Source organism: Lithobates pipiens, unplaced genomic scaffold, assembly GCF_037356315.1.
Source record: "Lithobates pipiens isolate NorthernLeopardFrog02 unplaced genomic scaffold, aLitPip1_a1.2 Scaffold_23, whole genome shotgun sequence".
NCBI lineage: Eukaryota > Metazoa > Chordata > Amphibia > Anura > Ranidae > Lithobates > Lithobates pipiens.
Window position 1 is genome coordinate 292,924,897 of NW_027507785.1, and position 26,919 is coordinate 292,951,815.

The 26,919-nt window shown below is 45.0% G+C and overlaps 1 protein-coding gene across 1 annotated transcript; it reads right to left on the minus strand.

The window, feature by feature from the left end:
• Nucleotides 1-8,452: 8,452 nt before the first annotated feature.
• Nucleotides 8,453-25,489, minus strand: RPF1 (ribosome production factor 1 homolog). Its single transcript, XM_077450348.1, has 9 exons — nucleotides 25,103-25,489; nucleotides 22,913-22,969; nucleotides 21,024-21,104; nucleotides 19,646-19,741; nucleotides 17,898-18,051; nucleotides 16,042-16,124; nucleotides 11,663-11,844; nucleotides 11,429-11,555; nucleotides 8,453-8,907 (listed from the first exon to the last, which is right to left on the minus strand). Exons 1-9 carry the CDS (start codon nucleotides 25,319-25,321, stop codon nucleotides 8,866-8,868), a joined length of 1,041 nt encoding a protein of 346 aa, XP_077306474.1. The 5' UTR covers nucleotides 25,322-25,489; the 3' UTR covers nucleotides 8,453-8,865.
• Between the last annotated feature and the right edge of the window lie 1,430 nt (nucleotides 25,490-26,919).

A 26,919-nucleotide genomic window follows, 5' to 3' on the forward strand; every position in this document is an offset into this window, starting at 1 on the left:
CAAATGAAATTTTTATCATTTTTTTCCCACAAATAGAGCTTTCTTTTGGTGGTATTTAGTTACAGCTCGGAGTTTTATTTTTTGCTAAACAAACAAAAAAAGATGCAAAAAAAAAAAAATCATGTTTTAATAGTTTGTTATAAAATTTTGCAAACGGGTCATTTTTCTCCTTCATTGAAGTGCGCTGATTAGGCGGCACTGATGGGCTGCATTGGTGGGCACTGATGGGCTGCATTGGTGGGCACTGATGGGCTGCATTGGTGGGCACTGATGGGCTGCATTGGTGGGCACTGATGGGCTGCATTGGTGGGCACTGATGGGCTGCATTGGTGGGCACTGATGGGCTGCATTGGTGGGCACTGATGGGCTGCATTGGTGGGCACTGATGGGCTGCATTGGTGGGCACTGATGGGCTGCATTGGTGGGCACTGATGGGCTGCATTGGTGGGCACTGATGGGCACAGTTAAGGCGGCACTGATGGGCTGCATTGGTGGGCACTGATGGGCACAGTTAAGGCGGCACTGATGGGCACAGTTAAGGCGGCACTGATGGGCACAGTTAAGGCGGCACTGATGGGCACAGTTAAGGCGGCACTGATGGGCACAGTTAAGGCGGCACTGATGGGCAAAGATGGGCACAGATAAGATGGCACGGATGGGCAAAGATGGGCACAGATAAGATGGCACGGATGGGTGGCACTGATAGGCGGCACTGATGGGCGGCACTGGGGTGCAGCACCTTTGAGGCAGATTTTGGGTGGCACTGCTGGGTGGCACTGTGGGCACTATGGGCACTGACAGGGGGGCACTTACTTTATTTCAGGATGGCACTGCGGGTGGCAGGTGGGCACTGGCAGGGGGCAGGTGTCCGTTTAAATTGCTGGCCGTGATCGGGACTGATGTCCCGAACACGGCCGCCGGCGATCGGCTTTTTTTTTTTTCTCCTCGCGCTGTCAGCACGAGGAGGAATACTAGCCGATTACCGGCTCCGTTTTATCACATGATCAGCTGTCATTGGCTGACAGCTGATCACGTGATAAGGGGTCGGGATCGACCCCTTACACGGATCGGTGATCAGGTGAGTCTCACGGACTCGCCGATCACAGAGCGCGCCGCGCGCGCCCCTCAGGGGGCGCGCAGGCCGCTCGTAACCGGGACTACGTCAATAGACGTAGTCCCGGAAATGTGGGTCCGCGCTATTGCCGTCATTTTGCAATAGCGCGGATCCCAAGTGGTTAATCTCCTCCCCCCCCCCCCCCCCCCCCCTTTTAAAAGAGGAATTGAACTGTAGAAGCTGTTCCAATAAAAGCTAGGTAGAGGGGGGGGTGACTAGTCTCTAGCAGTGGTGTGGTAGGGGGACTGGGACAGCTGGTGCACTCACCCCAGGTGCAACACTTAAAGGGGAGCAAAATTATTTCTGCACCGTCCAGAGTGTGCTGGGAGCCTCCCCCCCACATGAAGTGTTGCAGCGATCAAGGGTATTTCTTAGTGTGTGTGTGTCTGTCATAGCCCAGATGTTCCTCTGCAGCAGCCCATCTCCCGCCAGTATGTGTAGGAATGGGAGCAGGGCGGTGCTTTGTGTTTGGTGCTTCTGGCTGGGGGTGGTGGGACCCAAAAAAAGGTACTGACCAGTGCTGGGGAGAGCCGTGGTCTGTGTGATGATGGAGGCCATGGAGTTTTTTTTTTTTTTTTTTTTTTTTTTTTTTACAATATTGTGGCAGACACTTTTGACACCAGGGGTTAACTGTGTTCCCTATGTGCTCTAACTGAAGGGGGGATGGTCATGTCTGAGGAGAGAGATTGGTGTTCATACATCGTATGAACACACTATCTGTCTCATATCCCAGTTCTTGAGAGAGAGTGTGTGTGTGTGTGTGTACGCACTGATCCCGGTTCTCGCTCTGTCACGAGCTATTGCAGGAGCCCGGCATTCATAGTGCCTGCCGGGCACTCTCATCGGTTCCATGCGCACACCCCTAGTGGCCAAAAGGCGGAGATGTAATTTTTGCTCAGTTGTGCCATTCTGTCGCAGTAAAACACTGGCGGCTGATCAGCAAGCGGTTAACCACTTGCCGGCCGTCTCCTGTACATATGTCGGCACGTTAAAGATTGATATCTTGGTAACGCAGCAGCTGCTGCCATAACGGAGATCCATCTTTTCAGTGAGCTGTCCTCTTAACGATAATGATCTGTGTCGGATTCGCCACAAGATCACCGTTGGCGGGAGAGGGGGGGGGGCCCCCCCCACCTCTCCCATGCCCTCTGCCGCTTACCGGAGCCATCAGCAACGGCGGAGGAGATTGGTACCTGGCTGGGTATGGAGATGAGTGAGGGGAAGATGGCCCCCACCTGTCTCCATACCAGGGCGGAGGTAATGTCACTTCTGCCCATACGTCTTAAAGACGCTTTTCTCTTATATTCACAGACCGACACAGCTCCTCTTAGCCATTGGGTTGTTTGCCCTATTACTAGGAAATAGTAGGCATTAGTTGTAATACACATAAATATATAGTATACATCATCCGTTAACCCTTCATCATATAAAATATACTATATTGACAGCGCTAAATATTCAATAAATTTCAAAACCAATACGCATAAAAAGATGACAGTTCGTAATTTTCAAGTAATCCGGCAAAAAAGCCTTTTGAAGCCCAAAAACGTGATTATGAACTATCCACCTCAGTGTTCACAAGGTGAGGGGAAAAAAGTCCATCTCCAAGCCAGAGACACCAGTGCACCGAAGCTTCACAATCGGTGACACCCCTTATGGTAAAAAAAACTTACCAGAACTCAAAGGGTTATAGGCACATCACAAAAAATTATTGCTTCCTCGGATTGAAGATGAAAAACATATTCCATAGTGCAAACTGTCTCTTATTTTTTTATTTTATAAATTTCTCATGCGCTGATAAAAACCATACGTACACAATTTAAAATTGTGAAATCATTAATCATCATCATTGGTGTCACTCACAGTGCGTTCAGGTTTGTCTCACCGCAGTCCTGAGAACAAAAGATCGTACACGGTCTCAGTGTCCACGGCGGGTCCCGGGCAAACAATCAAACCATGCGTTTCGTCACTACGTCTTCATCTGTGGGCGAGTGACACTAATGATGATTTCACAATTTTAAATTGTGTACGTATGGGTTTTTTTTATCGGCGCATGAGAAATTTATAAAATAAAAAACTGTTTGCACTATGGAATGTTTTTCATCTTTTCCTACATGTGAATCCGTGCTGAGTGGAGTACTGTAAATCCAAAGATATAGTTGTAAGGAGATCAAGGAACCTCTAACTATTCATGCTGACAACCATTTTGGTATTGGTTAAATTGAGAAGCATTTCTATAAGGAATCTGAGGAACCAATAATTTTTTGTGATGTGCCTATAACCCTTTGAGTTCTGGTAAGTTTTTTTTTTTTTTTCCCCCCCATAAGGGGTGTCACCGATTGTGAAGCTTCTGTGCACTGGTGTCTCTGGCTTGGAGATGGACTTTCTTTTTTCCTCACCTTGTGAACACTGAAGTGGATAGTTCATAATCACGTTTTTGGGCTTCAAAAAGCTTTTTTGCCGGATTCCTTGAAAATTACGAACGGTCATCTATGTGTATTTGTTTTGAAATTTATTGAATATTTAGCGCTGTCAATATAGTATATTTTATGATGAAGGGTTAACGGATGATGTATACTATATATTTATGATTTTAATTTATGATAGCTTACAATTGGATTTTGATAACTTCCTTTCCTTTGAGCGCTGGGATCCGTGAGGAATATTTTTATATTCAGTGATATTAGTACTTATTAGTTGTAATACAACACTCAGAACTTAGTTCTGCCCAGGGGGCAGTCCCTTGGGCATCAACCCTCCAGTCTGCCAGACAGACCTCAGTTTTATTTTGCCTAGTGAAGAAGGACCTAGGAACCCTGCGGGCCAATCGGTCCATGCGCTTTTATATATATATATATATATATATATATATATATATATATATAATGCACAGAAGCTTGGCTTTTTGCACAAGATGAATGATCCTGTGATCTACTATCAACAGCCGGCTGGGTGATAGGCTGGATACCCTTATCCTTGTCTCCCCAGTCCAGCCATCAGAGTGTGTGCAGACCACAGCTCTGCACTGGGTCGGCCACAATGAAACCTCAGCTCCAGAAGTGGTCAGTGAGCTTTTATGCTCCGGGGCACACATATGACTGGGCTACTGATGTCTGCGTCAGTGTGCCGAGGCCAGCAGCCACCCTGTGCTGATCAGTGAGTTGGTCTGTAATGGAATGTCTCCCAGCTCTTCAGGACTGGTAAGTACAGCTCTCCCTGCCTCGGTGGGGCTGGGCATTCCCTGGAAGGTCGATTCGAGGGTCCCTCACCTCCCTCTCTTCCCTCCCTGGGGGATGCATGTGGCTACTGAGCAGTGTGTGTGTGTGTGTGTGTGTGTGCGCCTATAAAGGGGCTCTCACCTGAGTTGGGGGGGGCCTGTGAGGTTTTGCTGATGTGTTGTACAGCGCTGTGTTCACTGCCATCGTTTTTCTCTCTGTACCTTATGGAGCTGCCGGCGGCCATTTTAGGTGTGGGTGAGGGCAGCATGCCTTCCTGGCCTTCAGTGGCCATTTTCCTAGTGATATCCTATTCAGGACACTGGCGGACATTTTCTGGAAGCCTGAACACGTTTTTTCAGTGTGCTCATACAGCCATTTTCCCTGTGTCTTGTGTCTATGCTGGGTGGCCATTTTATTGAAGCCTGAGCACATTTCAGAGCGGTTTGGCACTAATTGCAGTGGCTGCCACTGACACAGCTTTTGTTTCCTCTGCACCTGGGAGCCCACAGGGACTACAGGCACTGCTTGTGGGACAGTGCAGAACGCCTCAGGGTGGTGAGTCCAGCGGGAAAGAGCCCCTCAGCTAGCGACAGCATGGAGGGTGGGACTGTCGCTGTCCTAAGTCCCCTTCGGGTGGCAGACAGGGTAGGGTCTGCATGGCTTCAGAAACTGGTGTTTCTTCCCCCAAAATCCAGGCAATTGCAACCAGGTCACCTGCGGACTGCGTAGTGCCCATGGACACGCTGACGGCGGTCCTCAATTCATTTGTTGCCAAGATGGAGGCGTGCATGGGAAGAAAGGTGCACTAAAGTGGCCCGGCCCCCCCGTCCTCTGGGGAGAGCTCTGACGCAGACTTGGGTCCTGCTGAGGCTGGTGAACCCTGCTCTGTCTTGTCAGACGACACTGACCAGGACAGTGAGGATGAGTCCCCCGTCCGGGCACAATAAAGCGCTTGTTGGAGCACTTATCACAGCTGTGCGTGATACCTTGAAGATTCAGGAGCCAGCAGATCCCTCTGTTGATGTACTGGTCCCTTTTGGGTCCCCCAAGCCAGCACGTTCACCTAAGGTGTTCCCGTATTTGACTTCTTTTGACAAGTTCATTTACAAGGAATGGGGTCGCCCGCAACTGACCTTTTTCGGTCCTCAAATACAATAAAAAATGGTCGCCTCCTCTGGTCGTGGACCCCCCAGTCTCCAGGTTAAAGTAACCACGATCCTGGTTGAGGGGACTCCTGCATTCAAGGATCCCATGGACAGCAAGACCGAGGCAGTGGCTCGTTCCTTGTTTACGGTTATGGGGTCAGCTGTGCGACCAGTACTGGCATCCGCACTTGTCTCGCAGACACTGAGTGGGCAAAACTTTTGCACTGCAAATTGGGGGAGTACAGGCTTCTCCTGTCTGCATGGAACTAGCAGCCCAACTACTGCAAGGCCTTAAGTACATCTGTGACGTGGCCCTGGATACTCTCCCTCTGTTGTCCAGGGCTTCAGTGTCAGCTGTGGTGCTTAGGCGCCTGATTTGGCTAAAATGCTGGTCTGCTGACCAGGCATCCAAAAAAGCCCTGACGGATCTTCCCTTCTTTGGAGCCTCCTTGGAGGACATTATTAAAAATGGCACTGGTGGTAAGAGTTCCCTACTCCCACAGGCCAGGAAGGCGAAGGAGCCACACCGTAAGGGCCCTCTTTTTCCGCTCACAATTGGCTTTTTGGTTGCCCGGAGCTTCAACAAAACGTCCCCATCCTGACATGACGACCACGGACGGTCAAAAACATCCCTGGAACCGCAAGCCTTACGAATAGAAGTGCTACCGCATGAAGGTTTGCCCCCACCCATTTCTCGGATGGGGGATCGCCTTCAGGAGTTTGCAGCCCGGTGGTCCTCTCGGTTATCCGACCAATGGGTCTGCTATCTGATTTCCACAGGCTACAAGATATGGTTTCTCTCTTGGCCCGCCAAACAGCATCTTCCCCTCCGGCATACCCCTATCCCCGGCTTGCCGGGAGGCCCTCTTGAGGGTAGTAAGGGACCTGCTGAATTGCGGGGGTGGTTGTACCGGTTCCGGAATCGGAACACTTCCAGGGATTCTACTCAAATCTGTTTGGACGTACCCCTTTCTTCTCGGGAACCACAATCTTGGACCTAAAAGCCCTCAATCACTTTGTAAAAGTGCAGAGGTTCAGAATGGAATCCGTTCGCTCAGTAGTCCCTGCACTCCATCAAGGGGACTCCCTGGCATCCTTACACATCCAGGATGTGTACCTGCAGTAGGGCAAGCCCACTACCAGTTTGTGGGTCTTCCATCAGCCCCCCCCCCCCCGAGTCTTTACCAAGGTATTGGCTCCAGTTTTGGCAGTCGTGGGATACCTAGACAATCTCCTCCTGAGGGCATCTTCCGCCTCAGAATTAGAAGAGGATGTGGCGATCACCTTGCAGACCCTGCAAGAATTTGGGTGGCTGTTGAACCTAAAGAAGTCGGTGATTGTAGGATTGTTATTCATTTTTTATTTATTAATCATTATCTTTTTATTATTATATCCGTACGTTTTTTGGCTCTGTGTAACTTCTGCATACTTTCAGCTATTAAAGCAATTCAACTTTTAAACGTTCAGCTCTTTCCGCTGATGTGTGTTCTCCTTCAACTTTTTTTCTATTTAAAATATTAAGCTTTTTAACACTTTTTTTTTTTTTTAACATTGAAGTCAATGAGAGCATGCGTAAAATCTTCTTCCGCTGCCAAAAGTTTCAGCTCCTTCATACTTCCACCTACTGACACCAAACAAACTTTAAAATGTTCACAATCTTTTACAGTTTTTGTGAAAAGGCTGTTTAAGTTTAGTGATAATTTCAGAAAATGTCATTAAATTTAGGGCAGCCAGGCTTTTGTTGTCTGTTTTGTTTCCATGGTTACCAACACTTCTTATACACAGTGATGGGCAGTGGGGGAGAGCACAGACACACCACGTACTGATTTATAATAGAGGAATATGATGGGGCAGTTTTGATGCTATTCAGGAAATGCATTTTCTAGTTTAATTTGTACCCTGCTAAATAGCAGGAAGAAGGTCACAAGGGTCATTTATTCTATGGCGTTTTTTTTATTTCAAGTTGCAATTTTTTGGAAAGTTAAATACAAAAAAAACTAATTTTCATAATTTTTTTTTTTTTTTTTACATACTGTCAGTACAGCATCATATAAACTGGTTTGGCTGTGATCAGGGACACTGCCTTGTGACAGTATGATAAAGAAGAAAAAAACATTTTTGTAACCAGAGCAATATAGTGTTACACCATAGTAACACTGTACTACTGTGGGGAAATCAGGATTTTTATACCAGTGAATTTGACTGATATAAGCAACCATTTTTACTGAACGAAACCGATTTATCCAGTGGCTACATGGTACAGATGGGCTGTGATTGACCCTGTCTGTACCATGTAATCACTGTGACCAATCACAACACAATTGTACACAATGAATGGCATGAAAGGAAGCTATCCATTGTTTACAATTGTCATATGATCTGCTGTGATTGTTCACAGCGATCACATGGTGCCAGCAGCAGGCCGGTACACTGATCAGCAGCCAGTGACAGATCGTGCCACAGTGCAGCCTATTTTGAGACTACGTCATATAAGGCATCCACCCAGAACAATGAATGTTCCACTCAGCCATCATTTGACAACAGGCTGGGTGGGAAGCAGTTAAACATGTAACAGTAAACAGCTGACCATAGTTTACATTGCTCCAGATGATCTCTTGCTTGAAAATAATTGATAAAGCCCATATACACAGGCTGAAATCAGCTGTTACAGTAGAATCCAGCTGGCTTTCAGCCCATGTGTACAGGGGCTTGTCTGACAGAAGCCAATCTCATGACCAGGTTTTTTTATTTTTCTAATGAGCATGTTGCAAAACCAGCAGCTAATAAATTCGAGCACTGACCCCAGTGTTAGTACAGGAACCTCCTCAGTCCCCCCCCATTCAGCCCACTGAGTTGTGTACCAGGCAGCAACAACCAGGAAAAGATTGAGTTGGTCTTATATTCTATTCTCTGGCAGGACCAATAGTTTCTTTCTTTTTTTTATGATACTGAAAAATTACTGATAGAGCCTTCCATCTGGTCAAAACAGATTTCTAAAATACATAATTTAATCAAAAATGATATTGTACATGTCAAGCCATAAGTGGATAATTTACAGGATTATCTTCCTGTAAGGAAATGGGAGGATTTCTTTTCATTCATAATCCAGACTAAAAAAAAAAAAAGATATCGCCAACATTCCAGACCGCTCACACAATTCACTTCCTACTTTCGCAGTATTTCTAAAATGGAACTTTGCGGATGGCACCATATTGGGAGAATACTTTGTACGGACAGTTCTGAAATATCCTAGTAAATCCAGTTTAGGGACAGTTTAAAAAATCATTACATGTGACTACATTGTTTTTTTTTCTTTTTATATGCACCAGAGGATTCCATTTCTAGCACACAGTCACACAGGTAATGTCATTGTCCCACGCAGCAGTGATTATAGATGGAATTTTCTTCGATTTGTGTCCATTTCATGTCGCTGTAAGAATAAAAATAAATAAATAATTAAATTCCTTCCGCAGAACAGAATGTTTTTTTTTTGAAGGGTCTTTGAAATGAGGCTGTATTAAAGAAAGTATTATGCCTTGTCATGAATCAAAGGACAAGTACAGCCAAAGCTCGTTTGGCTGGGCTTCTCCTATGGATCACAGGAGTGTACTTAGTTTTGCATTCCAATGAATTGTTTTCAGCAGAGAGTGGGCTGAAGTCAGTTCTCTGATGATGACACAGCAGTCAGTCCAGGCAGCGCATCACTATGATCATGAGTCGGGATGCACCAGTTCCCTGGACCGACACTGGGCTCAGCCTCTCAGTGAGCCACTGAGAGCCTGAGATGGCCACTCCCACCCCCTCCACAGCTCAGCGCTCCAGTGAGTGAGGAGGGGGCAGAGAGCTGTGACTGACAGTCACCGGCTCTCTGCTCATGGAGAGGTGAGAACCGAGCGATCGGCGGTGGTCAATCGCCCGGTTCTCAACATTAGAGGCTTTGGGGGACCGATGATGCATCCACCTAGGCAAGTATGAATAAAAAAAGAAAAAAAAAAAAAAAAAAGAAAGAAAATCCTATACTTCTCTTTTAAAGCTAAATTCTAGGAAAAAAGTTAAATATGCAGCTGGAATAAATATACATGGAAGCGGTTTGCAGGGGCCTGATATTGCAGCCTGATCCACTTATCACTTCCACTGGGGGAAAGAAATAGTGAAAAATAAAACACTTTTTTTTTCCCTCCAAAACATGGACATTTATAATTTTTTTCCCCCCCCAAAGGTGAACTTATCTCCTTTAAGATGTTTTCAGAAAAGTTAATCTCATTTCAATTAAAAACCATCAATATATTTTAACTCCATGATTGCTCTACAGTCAACGGTTTTCAGCAATGAAAGAAACCCTTTTCATTGTACAGAGAGAGTGTACTGAAACCACGGGTCTTTCTGCAGAACATTACTAAAAGTGGTTTATTAGAAAGCGCCATCTCCTGTTCAGTGATGATTAGTGTGCCTCTCTGAAGTTAGCTTTAACGTGGTTGTAAACCGCTGGATTTATTTTTTCCTTACTCTGCAAGGTAAAGACATAATGTGCTAGCATGCATCACATACTAGCATATGCTGTTAAACTTGCCTTAAAGGGAAGCTCTTCCAGCACCAAGATGTCAGCTCTGCAGATGCTCCAATCTTCACCAGTCTTGCTTCCGGATTCACGGATTCCGTCTCTGCGACTGGCCAGAGCCACAGTGACATATGCGTGCAGGAGACGCCATTCATGGCGCAGGGCTCTGAAGAAACGGCACACATGGCCATTCCTTCAGAGCGCCTACGTTGGTGATGTCACCGGCCGCATATACAGTAAATATCTTAAACAGTGCACGTTTACAAGATATTTACACTAACTATAGGTAAGCCTATAATAAGGCTTACCTATAGGGAAAAGTAAGAAACGTTTACTTTCACTTTAACCACTTGACCTCCAGAAGATTCCCCCCCCCCCCCCCCTTATGACCAGGCCTTTTTTTGCGATACAGCACTGCGTTACTTTACCTGTCAATTTTTGGAAGGCGCCCCCCCCCCCCCCCCCAACAAAAAAAAATATAAAATAAAATCAAAATCTCTTCATAAATTTAGGCCAATATGTATTCTGCTACATATTTTTGGTAAAGAAATAAATATATCAATCACAATAAGTGCATATTAGTTTGTGCAAAAGTTATTAGCGTGTGTGTGTGTGTATATTACATATACATACACAGAAATTTATTTTTATTGTTTATAGTAGTAATGGCAGCAATTTAAAGCAGAGCTGCAATATTGCGGTGGACAATCTGACACTTTGTGGGAAGCAATGACTCTAATACAGTGGTCATTGCTAAAAATATGCACTGTCCTAATGACACTGACTGGGAAGGAGTTAAATGTGTGCCTAACCAGTGTTTTTGTGTACAGTGTGCTGCTTTCACTTGCTTTGCAGGGAAACAAAATCCAGCACATCTCCACTGACAGGGCGGAGCTTTGCCTTGTTTACATATCCAGCGCTCTGTCCTCTGTATGTGCATCTCCTCAGCGATCAGCGGATGCCGGTGGACATTCAATGGCTGGCACCAGCTAATCAGCTTCTGCTGCGACTAATCGCAGCAGAAGTGGCATGCACCCCCCTACCCGGGCTTGCAGAATCACGTATATAAACAGGATTCTGAGCAGAGCAGCCGCCCCGTAGCAGTAAATCTGCTGTATAGCGGTCCACAAGTGGTTAACAGACAGACACCCAACCTTCCTGACCACAGTGGTTAGCTTTGTCAACATCCATCCTGTTGTCCAATGAGAATCTTAGTGGCCATTAACAGCACACATACTAAAATAAAAAAAATTTGTGTTGAGTGCAATTTAAATTATAACCTAAATTTGATAACAGCTATGACTGATCACATCTGAATCCCTAGTGTATACAACAGTGCAATGACAATAACCATTGCAAGAAAAACATTTAAAGCTTCATCTGAAATACCAACCTTGTGTACCCACTCGTACTCGCCATACTTTGAGTCAAAGGTTCCTTTCTGTAGGGATCTTAGTTTTAATGTAAATCTGGGCCCAAGCTCTTGGATACCAACTTTCTTTTCACTCTTGAACAGGTACCTTCAAAAGAAACCATAGAAATTTACTGGAGAATCATCCAGATAAGGAGACCAGTGAAAGATAAAAACACATAACCATCTGCATTGGGGTATACAGGAATGAATTACCTGTGGTATCTAAAAAAGATGTAGTCCCGCTGGTTATGGAAAGTGGCCACCTGTCGTCCAACAAAGTGGGGGTCATGCGGGAAGAGGGAGGCAAACATGCGGCCTATGGAGTGTCCGAGTCGTGTGGTGAAGTTGTTTAGGATGACCTCTGGTTTGTGCTCTGTGGGGTCTTTTCCTTTTCTCTGTAGACAATAAGAATGGGAATTTGAAGGATATTGCCCCAGTTTCATTCAAGAGCAATGCAACATAAATGCGGGGTCTGTATGCTGGAGGTACTGCCTGAAGCATGAAACATACGGCCTTAGAAGCTTACAGGTTCTCTTCTAAGTCCACAAATACGTTTTTACCTTTATGTTGTGTATTTGTGATTTTTTCCCCCCTAGTTATGTACAACAATTTTAAAATGTATATTGTAATGTAGCAACACACGTTGCTTTAAAACGGTAAAGAAGCTGGTTTGCTCTATTTCCTGTATTCCCAGCAGGATTTAGGCCTGATTCACACCTATGTATTTTTAGTGCATTTTGCAGATTTGCACTACAGAATGAACGTGTTCCATAGGAAACCATGTTAAATGGACTGAAGTGCAAATCTACAAAATGCAAAAAGCACTAAAAATGCATAGGTGTGAATCAGGCCTTACTCACCTGTGCTTCAAGGATAAGTTTACTTTTCTGAACATGTTACATCTGTATTTAGGCTTGTAGCTCTTAATGAACTAGGGGGGGGGGGGGGCGCTGGTGAGCGCTCTTGTAGTTCACTGTTCTTCCTATACTTCAGTAACTGCCTGCCCACATCGGAGGTACAAGCAGCTATACTGACAGTCTGCAGGAGGCTGACATTGCACCCAAGGTCTGCTGATCATGGGTGCAATGCCCTGCAGGCTTCTAGGAAAAAAAGAAAAAAAAAAAAAAAGGGAGGAAGACGAAGACCCCTTTCACACCGAGGGTGTTTTGCAGGCGCTATAGCGTTAGAAATAGCTCCTGCAATCCACCCTTAAACTACTGCTCCATTGTCTCCAGTGTCACACTGGAGACAATCAAACGACGTCCTGCCAGAGCGGTGCACTGGCAGGACATCAGGAAAAGTCCTGCCAGCAGCTTCTTTGGAGCGGTGAAGGAGAGATGTGTTTACCGCTCCTCCACCGCTGCTACCTATTGAAATCAATGGGGCAGAGCTGCAATCCTGCTGGCAAAACGCCGCTATTACAGCGTATTGCGGGCAGTTTTAACCCTCTCTGCCACTAGCGTGGGGGGTAAAAGTGCCCTAGCGGACGAAATGCGATGCAAATCTGACGGTAAAACACCGCTAAAAATAGCAGCGTTTTATCGCCGACACTATGGGCGGCTTGGTGTGAAAGCCGTGTAAATGGCAATTTTTTTTACCTGCAAAAAAAATGTGAATTTTATGTTTATTGTTAACTTCTTCATGCCGAAAGGCTGCATATATGCGGCACTGTCTAAAAAACTTACTGGGCTGAGAGCCCAGTAGCCGGCGGCTACCAGAAAGCTCCTGATGCATACTAGCCATCTGGAGCTTCCTGATCATGTGACAGCTAATCATGGTGGTCACATGACCCGAATGCCTGCCTCCCAGCATTTAGAACCCTCAAAGGGCCAGGAGGTGGCCGATGGGAAGGGGTTAAAGCCTTTAACTCCCCAACCAGTCTGTTCAATGCTAGGAGGTGTTTCTAGGAATAGAGGACCAAGTGACTCACTTAATATGACAGCCAATCAGTGCAGCCACAGGGGAGTCTATAACCCTTCCTATGCAAGTTATTACTCCAGCTACTCGTAGCTTAAACAGGACATATTCCCATTACATATTCAGATTGGTAGAATCAGTTTTTTCACTTCAATAACTCAATCTCTCAAAAACAGTCACATTAAAAAGCTTTGCTACATATAAAGTGCATTTAAAAACCACCATGCAACATTCCAACGCAGGAAATCTGCATATATAAATTAGTAGTTTTATTTACACAGATTTGCTAAAGTGTGAAGCTTCACTGCAGCAGCATCAAGACACCTTTGATAAATGAGGTCCCTGAGGACCAGTTCACATCACATGCAGTCCAGTACATTTTTTTTGTTCTGCATCAAAAACGCATGGAAAGTATGTTACATGGTTTCCAATAGCATAGTTCACACCAGTGCTGTCAGTTCCAGAAAAAAAAAAAAAAGAAGTAGAACATGTTGCATTTTTCCTGCACTGGAACACAGAAAAACACATCTGAAATGCACTGAAACGCATCAATTATTTACGGGACCCTAGTACAGTTGGAAAAAAATAAAAAAATAAAAACACAACACACTGCAAAAAAAGAAGAAATCACCTGGAATGCACCCGGAAACGCACCAAAAACACGTTAAAATGCGCATTCAGAAATGCATCCGGAATGGATCTGGAGTGCGTTTTTGTGGCGGGAACCAGCCATGACTGAGTTGTGGCGGGAACCAGACACACCTGGAGGCAACCCTTTCTTCATTAAAAAAAAGTACAGCAACACACCAGAAACCCAGACATTGCCTTTACAAAGCAGATGAAGACTTTCAAAACGGGTCTCTGCACCAAAAAAATAAAAAATAAAAAAAATAAAAATAGAAAGATGGAAAGTTTTAAATTAATTCTAAAGGTTTTAATTTACAAAAAAACAAACAAACATGTTATACTTACCTGCTCTGTGCAATAGTTTTGCACAGAGCAGCACAAAAACCTTTTTTTGGTCCCCAACGGCGCTCCTGGCTCATGCCCCCTCCTTAGTGCTTCCCAATAGAAAGCCTCTTGCTATGGGAGAACTTGAGCAGGCTCACTCCTGAGCCGCACACTTGTAAATGGACATTGTCCATCCACACACAGCGTGGCTCCATCCTGCTCATCTTCTCATTGGCTCACTGGCTGCGATTGACAGCAGCAGCAGGAGGCAATGGAAGCCACTACTGTGTGAGTCAATAAGGAGAGAGGAACCAATGTTCTCATGCACATTGATGGGGCTCGAGTACAGCCACTTTAAAACTTGCGCATGGCCAGGGTAATATACAACACAGTACTAAGGGAGTTACCAGAACACTTTCAAGCCAACCAATCCTATGTACACAGCAAACAGATCACTGGAACTGCTTTAATTTGATAGCTTAGACTTCGTTCTTAATAAAATGGTATACAAATATACTATGCTATTTTTAGCGCTGTAGCGCCTGAAAAAACTGGCCCCTTTCACTCCAGTGTGAAAGCCCAAGGGGCTTTCACACTGGAGCGGTGCGCTGGCAGGACGGTGAAAAAAGTCCTGCTAGCCGCATCTTTGAAGTGGTGAAAGGAGCGGTGTACTCCTAAACCGCTCCTACCCATTGAAATCAATGGGACAGCGAGGCTATACCGCTGCAGTGGCGCTTTGCGGGCGGGTTTAACCCTTTTTCGTCCACTAGCAGGGGTTAAAACCACCCCGCTAGCGGCCGCAGACCGCCGCAAAAACAACGGTAAAGCGCCGCTAAAATAGTGGCGCTTTACCGCCGACGGCCACACCGCCCCAGTGTGAAAGGGGCCTTAAGCTGAAGAGTGCAAAATCTGGTACAGCTGTGCATGCAATCTTCTAACTTCAGCTTGTCCAATTAAGCTTCGACAAAAATACCTGGAAGCTGGTTTCTATGCAGAGCTGCACCAGATTTAGCATTTTCTACTTTGAGTAATTCAACCCCTAAGGCTTGGTTCACACTAGTGCAGGCCGAGAGTTGAAGTTGTGGAATCTCATTGATTTCTGTACCCGAATCACACTGCTCTTGCAAGACGCATTAGGGCGGCCATTCATTCTGAACTGCACCCCTGTGCATCTCAGCCTGCAGCGCGTTTGCGGGAACTGCAGGGAAACCACATGGTTAAAAAGACCATGCAGTTTTGAAAAGGTGCATGCACCATTTTTGTGCATTTCACTTAGCATAACAGCCCATTCAAATGAATGGGCTACCGTGCCCGAGCAAACGCAGGAGGCAGCGTGATTTTAAAAGCCGCACGTCAGTGCTGTTTTTATCGTGGCTCGCGACTTCATTTAACAGAACTCTATGCAAGTCGCAATGAAATCAGTAAAAATGAGTGCAGGAACCTTTCATAATCATTGTGACATGAGTCGCTGCAATACGAACGGCTCCGCTGCTGGCAATGGGGTGTGACTTGTCATGCAGTTTGGAACTGTCAAGTCGCATGAGAAGTTGCACCGGTGTGAACGAGGGCTAAGTCTCCATTCTCAGTTGCTGTTTTGGTTGCATTGGATTACACAGAACAAAAACCTTCTTCGTCCATATAAGAAGCAGCATCAAGAGATGCAAGTTCACAAGACAAAGTTAATCTGGCCATAAAAAATAAAAGTGAATGGCTTCAAGACTTACCTTAAGCTCCTTACGCAGGCGAACATTTGACATTTTGAAGTGGGCTGTTGGACCATCTGGTAAATGACTCAGCACAAGCCCATCTAGAGGTTGTGATGAGTTAAAGAAATATAACACAGTATATCTGCAGACATTGTCCAGGTAATCCGGGAAGGGTTGGAGAGTAACAAACAAAACGGTACAGATACGATATTTAATCAGATGTATACAAGTCAGCCTTGACTCGACTACTTTTTGAAATAATTTGCCGGTTTGATGCTGGTTATGAAATTTTATAAATAGTGTAAAAAGTGAAGAGGGTACTCACTATCAGAAAATTTTCTGATGACAGAATTCAATGTCAGAAGTGACGTAATGTGTTCAATTGTTTTTTTGTATGTGTTCTTTCATTTCTGAGCATGCCTAATCTTGCTCTTCAGATTTTTTTTTATTGTTTTGTCAGAAAACCATACCAATGAATAGAAAAAAAAAAAAAAAAAAAAAAAAAATCGGATGTTGTGGTCACAATAGACAAAAATTTTCAAGCCTGCACATTCAGTTTTTAATCTGCCAAAAGCAGCATACTAATGATCAGAAAAATCGGCAGATCGTTCATCAGACGAAATTAATCTTCAGATTTTCTGACCTTGTGAATGGGCCTTCAAAGTCCATTTCCAGTGTAACTCCCTCTAGTCTGCCTTTCACATCTTTGATCAAGCTTAACTAACCCTTTAAAAGGATCAGTACACCTTCTGGAAAATGTTACATGTTCAACCTGTGTATGTAGTGTTTAACATGTTCCAGTTGCTGCAGCCTCTCCCCATCCTCCAGTGAGCGGGGATCTTCTTCCATCGCCTGCTGCCACCATTTGAAAATAACAGTAACAGTAAGCGATGGGAGAATGAAGCAAATGGCCACTTCCTTCATTCAGTTTCCTGTGAATAACTTGAACTACAACTACTGTTAGCCTTTGAGGCTTATGGCTTGTAGTTCTGAATGGACTGAGATGTCGTTGATGAGCGACCTTGTAGTTCATTCACAAGCCCTGCAGCTTGTAAACAGTCAACCTATATGTAGGTGCAAGCTGAAAGCTGCATGGCTTGTGTGCAGGAGCCTGCCAGGGCTATTAGAAACCATGGGGCCACATACAGCCAACCTGACCCCCCCCCCCCCCCCAAAAAAAAAAAAAATAACACATTTTTCTATACTTTTCCGGAATTAACACAGTGAGTGATCAGCAGCGAACACTCATTGTGTTCATCCAGGAAAAGAAGAGGCTGGTAAGTGTGACATATTTACAGGACTCCAACTCTCCGTCCTAAAGGATCCTATTGTGTGTGGGGGCACACGGGGGGGGGGGGAACATATGGTGCACAGGGCGGGTGATGGGTATGGCGGAGGCAATTACTGGAACCGTTCCCCTGTATGGAACTCTCTGCAGCAGCTGAAAGCCGATAGAAGGAAGAGAAGAAGCTAGCTTTTAGCTGCTGCAGAGAGCCAAACAGGGGATCGGATCCAGCAATTATCCTTCCACCATGCTGATCACCCTCCCTGCCCAAATCTGATTCACCCACATGCCTGGATCCCGCTGCTGCACTAGGCCCGAATAGGAGGACTCCCTTATCCATAGTTTTGGAGTCTGCCATTGCACCCTGATCCTGGGTGAAATGCTTTCTAGGCTCCTTAGGGGGGAAATCTCTGATTAGGCATATGGGGCAGCACAGTACTCAAGAAAGATTGAGCCTACAAAATCATCCTGGCACCAGATAGAACATACTCAAATATATGAACATTATTATATGAATTCTGCAGCCATCTTTCAAACCCTTGGATGTACAATGTTCGTACATTTATAAAGAGGCTAGGTTAAAGGATACTTGCAATTTTCCGATCTTCATTGAGGACAATCAGATCTGTGAAATCCCTGGCAATACACTGTGGGATAATCTTTTTCAGTGCCAGACCCCTTCTATAGTAAACATGTGAGTTTGGAATGATAGATGACAGTTGTTCTGTAAACTTTACAGTCCGCTGTGAAGAAAAGGAAAGAAAATGTGAAACTAGAACCAAAATTCAAACATGGGAAAAATTATTTTTTTGTTTTTTAATCACAAGCCATTATCAGGCTGAGGACAACTCATCTCAAGTCAGTGGTTCTCTAGGACCAGCAATAGTAATTGATGGTGGCCTTTGGGTGAGAGTTAAACCTCCTACGTCCCTGATGTTACCTGTCAGTTCTCAGGTTCTCATCTTTTCTACCCCGGAAAACAGTGTAGATATTTTTGACCATCCCACCAAAGTCCAGCTTTCTACATGTAAATGTGATATATATATATATATATATATATATATATATATATCATGGCTATAGAGCAAAGACGTGACAGCATAGAAGTACTGATATCATGGATACAAGGGCAGAGGCCAGGACCCGATCAATGTGTGATGGAGGGGGAAAAAAAAAAAAAAAAAAAAAAAATGAATCAAAGAGATTGTTTAACCACTACAATACAGGGCACTTTCGCCCCCTTCCTTCCCAGCCCAATTTTCAGTTTTCATCGCTCTAGCGCTTTCAGTGACAATTGCGCGGTCATGCTACACTGTACCCAAATGAAATTTTTATCATTTTGTTCGCACAAATAGAGCTTTATTTTGGTGGTATTTATTCACGACTCCGTTTTTTATTTTTTGCGATATAAGCGCAAAAAAGCGGAAATTTGGAAAAAAAAACAATATTTTCTTTTTTCTATTTTAAAAGAAATCCAATAAAATCTAATTTTGTCATAAATTTAAGCCAAAATGTATTCTGCTACATGTTTTTGGTAAAAAAAATTCCGTTAAGTGTATAATAATTGGTTTGTGTGATCACGGACATATGTACGCAAATGATCATGTACATATGTGTGCAGGTGATCACGTATATATGTGTGCAGATAATCATTGGAACATGTGATTTTAGTGGGACATATGTGGGGGACATGTGTTTATTATTAGGGACATGTGTTTTTATTATAGGAACATATGTGGGGACTGTGTTTACACTGTGTGGTGTGTTGTGAATTACACTAGACTAGTGATCAGTGAGTAAAAAGCTGTAAAAAACAGCTCATACTCACTGATCATCAGCCGGCTGCAGCGTTCTGCTCTCCTCTCCTCAGCGATGACTTCTGTGTGAGGAGAGGAGGAGCTGATTGCCTAGCAACCGGCTGTTTGTTTACATCACATGACGGCCGTGATTGGACACGGCCGTCATGTGATCAGGAGGGCCAATCAGAGAGCCCTCCTGCCGATCTGAGATGCGCCGTGTCCGGGTGACACGGGCGCATCGGGCACGCGCGCGATCCCGCTCCTTCTGATGGACGTTCCTGAACGTCCTATCAGAAGTAGACGGCTCCCACCCGGCCGTATATGTGAATTGGCCGGGTGGGAAGTGGTTAATGCTACTTTACAGCAGTATGGAGAGAAGAAAAAACACACGCGCGCGCACACACGCGCACACACACACCTTGCTCTTACTTTCCAAAACAGAACAGATCAAATGCTACTCCTACAGGCAATACAAAGAAAAACTCCCACAATAATAAGGCCAAATATATTGAATATGTTTTGGTGCTTTATGTCATACCCCACGAGGGCGATCAGATGTTGTAATCAGTATCTTTGGTGCTGTCTGTCGGTTAAAATAAGGTGCAAATTCATCTGTAGCTTCATCAAATGCCACCTAGAGGAAAGCATTAAAAAAAAAAAAAAAAATACAGTTAGGTATTCAGTATAGGTGAGCAGTTTATCTGTGCACATAGATACCAAGACCACAGAAATACAAATAAAAAAATATAAATTAAAAATTTGTCACAGACCTGTAAAGAGTTGCACCCACAATTGGTGGATCACAGATGCAATACCAAGCTACTGCAGACTCTTCCTCCAGCTCCTAGACAGTCCCATCCCCCCTACAGTTAGAACACACCTAGGGAACACTGTTAACCCCTCGATCGCCCCCTAGTGTTAACCCCTTCCCTGCCAGTGACATTTTTACAGTAACCAGTGCCTTTTTATAGCACTGATCGCTGTTTAATTGTCAATGGTCCCAAAAATGTGTCAAGTGTCCAATTTATCCTCCGCAATATCGCAGTCCTGGTAAAAAATAAATAAAAATCGCTGATCACCGCCATTACTTGTACAAATAAATAAATAATAAAAATGCCATAAATCTATCCCCTATTTTGTAGACGCTATAATGTTTGTGCATATCAAAAACTATGTAGAATACATATCGGTCTAAACGGAGGAAAAAATGCATTTTTTTTTTTTTTTTAAATGTGGGATATTTATTATAGCAAAAAGTAAAAGATACTGTGTCCTTTTCAAAGTTGTCGGCCTTCTTTTGTTTATATCGCAAAAAAATAAAAACCACAGAGGAGTTCTCCTGATTGCTTGAATTTTTTGGATGAAAACCACGCACAATAATCGTGATGCATCACGGAATCTAATCGTTGACGTGATAATCTGAATCAAATCCAATTGTGAGGCCAGTGAAGGTGCGCACCTCTAGTAAATAGATAAGATTTACTTTTATTTTATTTTTTTTAGACATTTCTTAAGTGGCTTCCTGGTTCCAGCCTAGGCCATAATCATGTCATACATCCCAGAAGTCTTCATGGCATTTTTTTGCTCTTGTCTGGAGGAGGGGGTTCTCTCAGATAAGCACGCTCCTTCCTGCCTGCATGCCTGAGCTAAGGGCAGATGGATTCCAGAAAATAAATGCTACATGAATCCCCTACCCCTTACTCAAGATGCCAACAACTAGAAATGCTAGAGGGATGATTTTCAGAGTAATTTCTCAACAAAATAAAGCAGATATGGATGGATGGGGGGGAGTTTGGTTTGAATAGTACAAATTAATGAAATAGCGTTTTCAGTTTCTGGTACTCAGATACAGTTTAGTTCCACTTTATAAAGGCTTTGGTGGCCTAAAGACATGAAAAAATATATTATTGAATTACCTCTTCATCTTCAGGCTCCACTGTTGTCTCATCATAAACACGCTGGTTTTCAATTGTTTTGGGGACAGCCTTTGGTGGCGCCTAGGTACACAAAAGATAAAAATGAGTACCGTACGAATTTGCACTTTTGTACATCTTGAACAGGTTTACATTGGTCAGTTATAGTAATCTCTCATATATTACTAAATACACACACACAAAAAAAAAAAAAAAAAAAAAAAAAAAAAGGCATTCAATAGAGGATCAGCACATCATGTTAAAACCCCTTACACAACCAATCTAAAAAAAGTGTATTCAAATCTCAAAAAAAAAAAAAATTAAGTTCTCTTATTTGCTCCCTTTTGGTCTATTAAAGCGGGAGTCTGCGTTTTTTTTTTTTTTTTTTTTTTTAAAGCCAGCAGCTACAAATACTGCAGCTGCTGACTTTTAAAATAGTGACACTTACCTGTCCAGCGCGCCCGCGATGTCGGCACCCAGAGCCGATCTCTCGATCGTCTCTCGGGTGCTGCCGCCGCCATCTTGGGTATGGGAATCAGGAAGTGGAGCCTTTCGGCTCCATTTTCCCGGCGAGTCGCGCTGCGCAATAAGAATGGACCCGCTGCCTCTGGGATCTGTGTTTCCCAGCAGGCAGCGGGGGACCTTCGGAAAGGGGCGTAATGTACGCCCCTTTCCGCAGAGAGCTATCCTGGAAGTGGGTGCAGATACCTGTGCTGTACAGGTACCTGCACCCCCTCCCCCCTGAAAGGTGCCAATTGTGGCGCCGGAGGGGGGGAGGGTTCCGATGAGCAGAAGGTCCACTTTAGGGTGGACCTCTACTTTAATGAAAAGGGCTATCTGAATAAATCTGCTGTAAAGGTGTACCACATCCCCAAAAAATGTAAGCATGGAGAAACCCCCTAGCACTGGGACTTTATAGGTACTACCATGTCAACAATATTAGAAAAATATAAAAATATTTTATTAAATACAGAGAAAAAGGTACAATAACAAAAAAACAAAAAGGAACCACATAAATAGTCAAGGATGCATAGTAAATATACAGACAATAGTGGATTGGTATATTGGAATAACCCAAACCCAACAACATTTCAGAGATGAGTTGTATTCTCCTTCATCAGGGTTTTTTTGCAGGTAATACCGTGTACCCTAATCACTGAGTGAGTACATTTTAAGCATCCAAAACAAAATGTTATATATATATATATATATATATATATATATATAAATGCGGAAGAGACATCATGACGCAGGGCCCAACACAGATCCCATCCGACCATATATTCGTAGAGGATATATAGAGATTGGACAAAAAGGAAAAAGAATTGGGGGGGGATGATGGACAAGTCCCCCACTGTATCACCTATCCTACCAGCCACACCAGAGTCCGTAATCTCACAACAATAGGGGGCAGGTCATGTATACTGGGGCCCAAAAGAAATGGAGAGTCTTGATCAAATAATGATATCACTTACAGGCCACAAAACGGAACGGAGAGGGGCGCCCTGGAGGCCCCGGGATCCCAAACGTCTAGACTCGCTGCACAGTCTAGATCTCAAACATGGGTCCCAGGAACACCTATAGTGAGCGTCTGTCTCCTAGCTCTAGGGCTAAAATTTTGGTAGTTTATTGCGTTTGTTTGCCCTAAAATTCACTTTAGTGCTTTTTTACTGAAATTTTGCATTTCCTAGACCTTTGCTGTAATATCGTGTTACATAAAATAAAAATTGGAACTACCACTGTTTTATTCTCTAGAGTGTCTGCTTTCAGAAAATATCATGTTTGGGGGTTTTACATCATCTTTCGGGCTTAATTTTTTTTTTTTTTTTTTTTTTAACGTGAAAACAAAAAACTGTTCTGGCAGTGGAAAGGTTACTATTGGTTTTACATACCTTGTCACCAAGTGCCTCTCTCTCCTTCTTACGTTTCTTCTTCATAGCAATCTTTTCCTGGGAAAGTCAAAAAGATGCAAAATAAGAAACAAACAAAAATCAACATATTATAGCTGCACTATATTATTATTATATATACTATTCTGTTAAGGATAACTGTACCTTTCGTAATGTAGTCCTTTAACCCACCCCCTCTCCCCCCCAAAGTTTTGAACTCGCCTGTCTTTGACTTTTGCTGTTCAGCAGAAGCCTCCATGCATGCATTCACTCCTATGTAGAAGCCATTTATTATGCCTCCCAATGGTGGATGGCCTCTCCAGAGGAATAAAGATTTTTCTACACACGCAAAAGAAACAACTGCCCAGTTGGGGAGATTTTGTATTGGCGACGGTGTGGCTTTGTGTGGGGCACAGCGCAGCTCTGGCAGGAACGAGGACGGGTAAGTATAAGACCCTCTTCACACTACACTGCAGCTTGTTAGAGTGGTTGTAAAGCCTTACATATACCCAGTGAAGTGACTGGCCTAAGGTGATACACAGAGATTAAACAAATCCTCCTACATAAGTTGTACCTGTTTATCTACATCTGTCTTTCCCCCACAACCATTCAAAGTGCAGAATTTACAGGGGACAGGGATCTGAAGTTACATCAGTGAGGAGAGCTCTGACAGCTGATTGGTAGGAATTGACCTCCCCCCACACAGAAACAGAGCTGAGACTGTCAATCAGCTGGAGGTCCCTCTCCATCACCTTTTTCTCTTGGTGGCAGGAAAGCTTGTCAGAGGAAGGAGGCAACAGATAGAAATTACACTTAGTGCTTTGGGTAGAGACACAATATAGAGGGATATGCTTTGTTCATATCTCATCCATCAACCACTTTAACAACTGGGCACTTAAACCCCCCTCCCGATGACAGATGGCACTTATACGTGGCACTGAAGACAGATGGCACTGATATGCTGTCTCTGTGTGAGGAGGGAGAGCCAGCAATGAGAGATGATCTCATATGTTTACATATGAGATCATCTCCCATTGGACACTCTGATCGAGTGCTAAATGGCCGTTGTGATTTGCCCCGCCGCGCAACCACGACGTTCACGCAGGGGGAATGTAAACAGGAGGACGTCCAGGGACGCCCTCCCAGCAATTGAGAGCCGCGCTGTAGCCGTCTTTCGGCTATAGCTCGGGCGTGAAGTGGTTAACATAGATTATGCTAAGGAAGCCTATTCATTTTGTATTCTAGTAATGCACCACAATGCAGACAAATTTGAACAGGACCCTTTTCTTTTAATGTAGAACACCACAACGTGTGCTTTGTAGAACTAAATTTATATAAATATTGCTTCCAATTGCACTAGAGGGTAAATCCGAGAGGTACTGGAGGAAGTAACAATGGAGGGATGTGGTGGGCACCTGAGGGAGGTAGCAAGGCAAGGGGGGGGGGAGGTGAGGGGGCACCCGAGGGAGGTAGCATGGTGAGGGCTAATGGAGGCAGGCGAGAGGGCACCCGAGGGAGAATAGAGAGAGGTGAGGGGGCCCCCTCGAGGGAGGTAGCGAGAAACAATAGAGGGAGGTGAGGGGGCACCCGAGGTAGGTAGCGAGGGCCAATGGAGGAAGGCGAGGGGGCACCCGAGGTAGGTAGCGAGGGCGCACCCGAGGCACAATGGAGGGAGGTAATGAGGTGAAGGACAATGAATGGAGGCGAGGGGGCACACGAGGGCCAATGGAGGCGAGGGGGCACCTGGGGGCAATAAAGAACTATGGAGGTTAGTGGCAATGTGAGGATGAGGCCCTCTGCCTGTATACAGACAGGCAAATATCTGTGGGTGATGGGCTCCGGGTGTACACTGATTTTGCTCTGGGCTGATTCTCCACAGGTAATCACTGCATATCTGTATACATTCGGGGGCGCTGTCACCCTCACATTGCTTTGTATGGGATTTTCTCTCTGCATAGCGGAGTGTCCCCATAGACACACATGTGAATGGGACTACATCCACCAACACAGGCTCTCATCCCCCTACAGCACACACGTCTTTGCTCCATTCAACATTGGCAGCTGGTAAAGAAAGCCTGTCCTGTACTTCCGGGTATGGAGGAGCACGTGACTCCCACCAGCCAATCAGTGCCGTCACACGAGGAGCGCAGAGGCCGGTGTAAGGTCCAGTGCTGCCCCCTGGCGGCTCCTCACCTTCCTCTTCTCCTGCTTCATCTTCAGGAACATGAAGTGTCGGCGCTGCTTGTTCTTGATCTCGGAGAGGCTGAAGGAGGCCGGGAAGGCGGCCGAGCTCTCCTCCGGCTCCCCGGGCTGAGCCCTGCTCTCTCCCCCACTTTCCTCCTGCTTCGGCGCCTTCATCTTCTTATTTCGCTTCTTCTTCTCCCCGGCCTGACAACCCTCCACACCGGCCATGTGTGAGAGCAGAGACCAAGCCACGCCCACCACCAGAAGTGACGTAGGTGGAAGTGGGCGGAGAGCAGAGCGAGCGTAAACACAGAGTTCTGTCAAAAGAGCCAACTCGTTCGGACAGAACAGAGCTGCCCTGCTCGGTGATGTATCTCTATGGTGACCCGAGTGTCCAGTGGCTTCTGATTGGCTGGCGGAGGCGGTCGCATGTACACTAGTCTACACGTGTGTGCGCCCCAGAGACACCACTTCCGGGGAAGCTGCGCGCTTCCGCTTCCGGTTTGTGCTGTTGCCACGGAGACAGCCAGGATGCTTCTCCAAGGGCTCAAAGAAGCCACTGGGAGGACCGTACCCCATATATCTGTCCTATAGTCTGTAATATCATTCCAGCCATCAGCCCCTCACTCACATTAGGCCCGTGCACACTTCATTAATGACTGCTGGTTATGTCACACATTAACCTGTGTTGTATAATGGCCTTATGTAGTTGGGAGGACGGCAGGAATACACAGTCGAGTTGCGTTTTTGAAGACACGTGCAATCCGTTTATCTAGGTTGAGTTTTGTCTGTGTTGCAGGGTGGGTTTACTGTGTTGAAATTTTGTCTCTGTTTAAGGGCGGGTTGCAACACAGCCACAACCCACCCCGCAACAAGGAGGCGCAATATGACAACTACGGTGTCCCTCCGCTCTTTGCATAGCTTTCATAGCTCTTCCGTCGAAAAAAAGCCTCCTGCAATGTGCGTATGCGCTATGGTGCCATCACACGAGCTGATCGGGAAATCAGAGAAAGGGAGTGTCACCGCTCCAGGAGGATCATCTGATAATAATGTTCTTCACCCAGTTAGAGAAGCCACAGGTGCCAGTGTTCTGGCAGATAGTGTCCTGCCATCATATAGTGTCCGCCCCGTACTGTGCATGCGCAGTACGGAGCAGACGAAGCTTCGGAAAATCTCTGAAGATGAACGGTGCCTGCGCCATGAGTGGAGTTGGTAGCCCCACCATCCAAGTGGACATAGGGTTGGGAAAATTAGAGGGCCCCTCGTGGGCTCGCTTCGCTCGCCACGCTTCGGGCATGGCCTCGCTGCGCTCGGCTCTTTTCTATTCTAACTCTATGTCCACTTGGATGGTGGGGATAGAACCTGGACTCACGGCGCAGGCGCCGTTCATCCTCTGCTATTTTTGGAATCTGTGTGTACTGCGCATGCGCAGTACACAGCGGACATTATCCGATGGGGGACAGTATATGATGGGACACCGGCAATGAAAATGGTTCTGGACAGCCGCACTGCAAAAAAAAGCCTTTTATTAAAAAAAAAAAAAAAAGACTAAGCACTGTGTGTAGTGCAAAACACGTCCACTTTCTTGTTCTGCTGTGACATGTAATTTTGGATTTCATTTTTTTTATTTTATTAAAAGGCTTTTTTTGAAGTGCGGCTGTCCAGAACCATTTTTAAAATTTGGCACTGCGTTGCTTTAACTGGTAATTGCACGGTCATGCAATGCTGTACCCAAACTACATTTGCATTATTTTCTCCCCTACAAATAGAACTTTCTTTTGATGCCATTTGATTGCCTCTGTGATTTTTATTTTTTGCAATATAAA

Excerpts from the sequence above, each read along its gene's own strand:
- RPF1 (XM_077450348.1), bottom strand. The coding sequence starts at position 25,321 with ATGGCCGGTGTGGAGGGTTGTCAGGCCGGGGAGAAGAAGAAGCGAAAT. Across the intron at positions 21,105-22,912 it reads GAGAGGCACTTGGTGACAAG|GCGCCACCAAAGGCTGTCCC; the intron begins GTATGTAAAACC and ends TTGTGTACCTAG. Across the intron at positions 8,908-11,428 it reads AGTACGAGTGGGTACACAAG|CGACATGAAATGGACACAAA; the intron begins GTTGGTATTTCA and ends TTATTCTTACAG.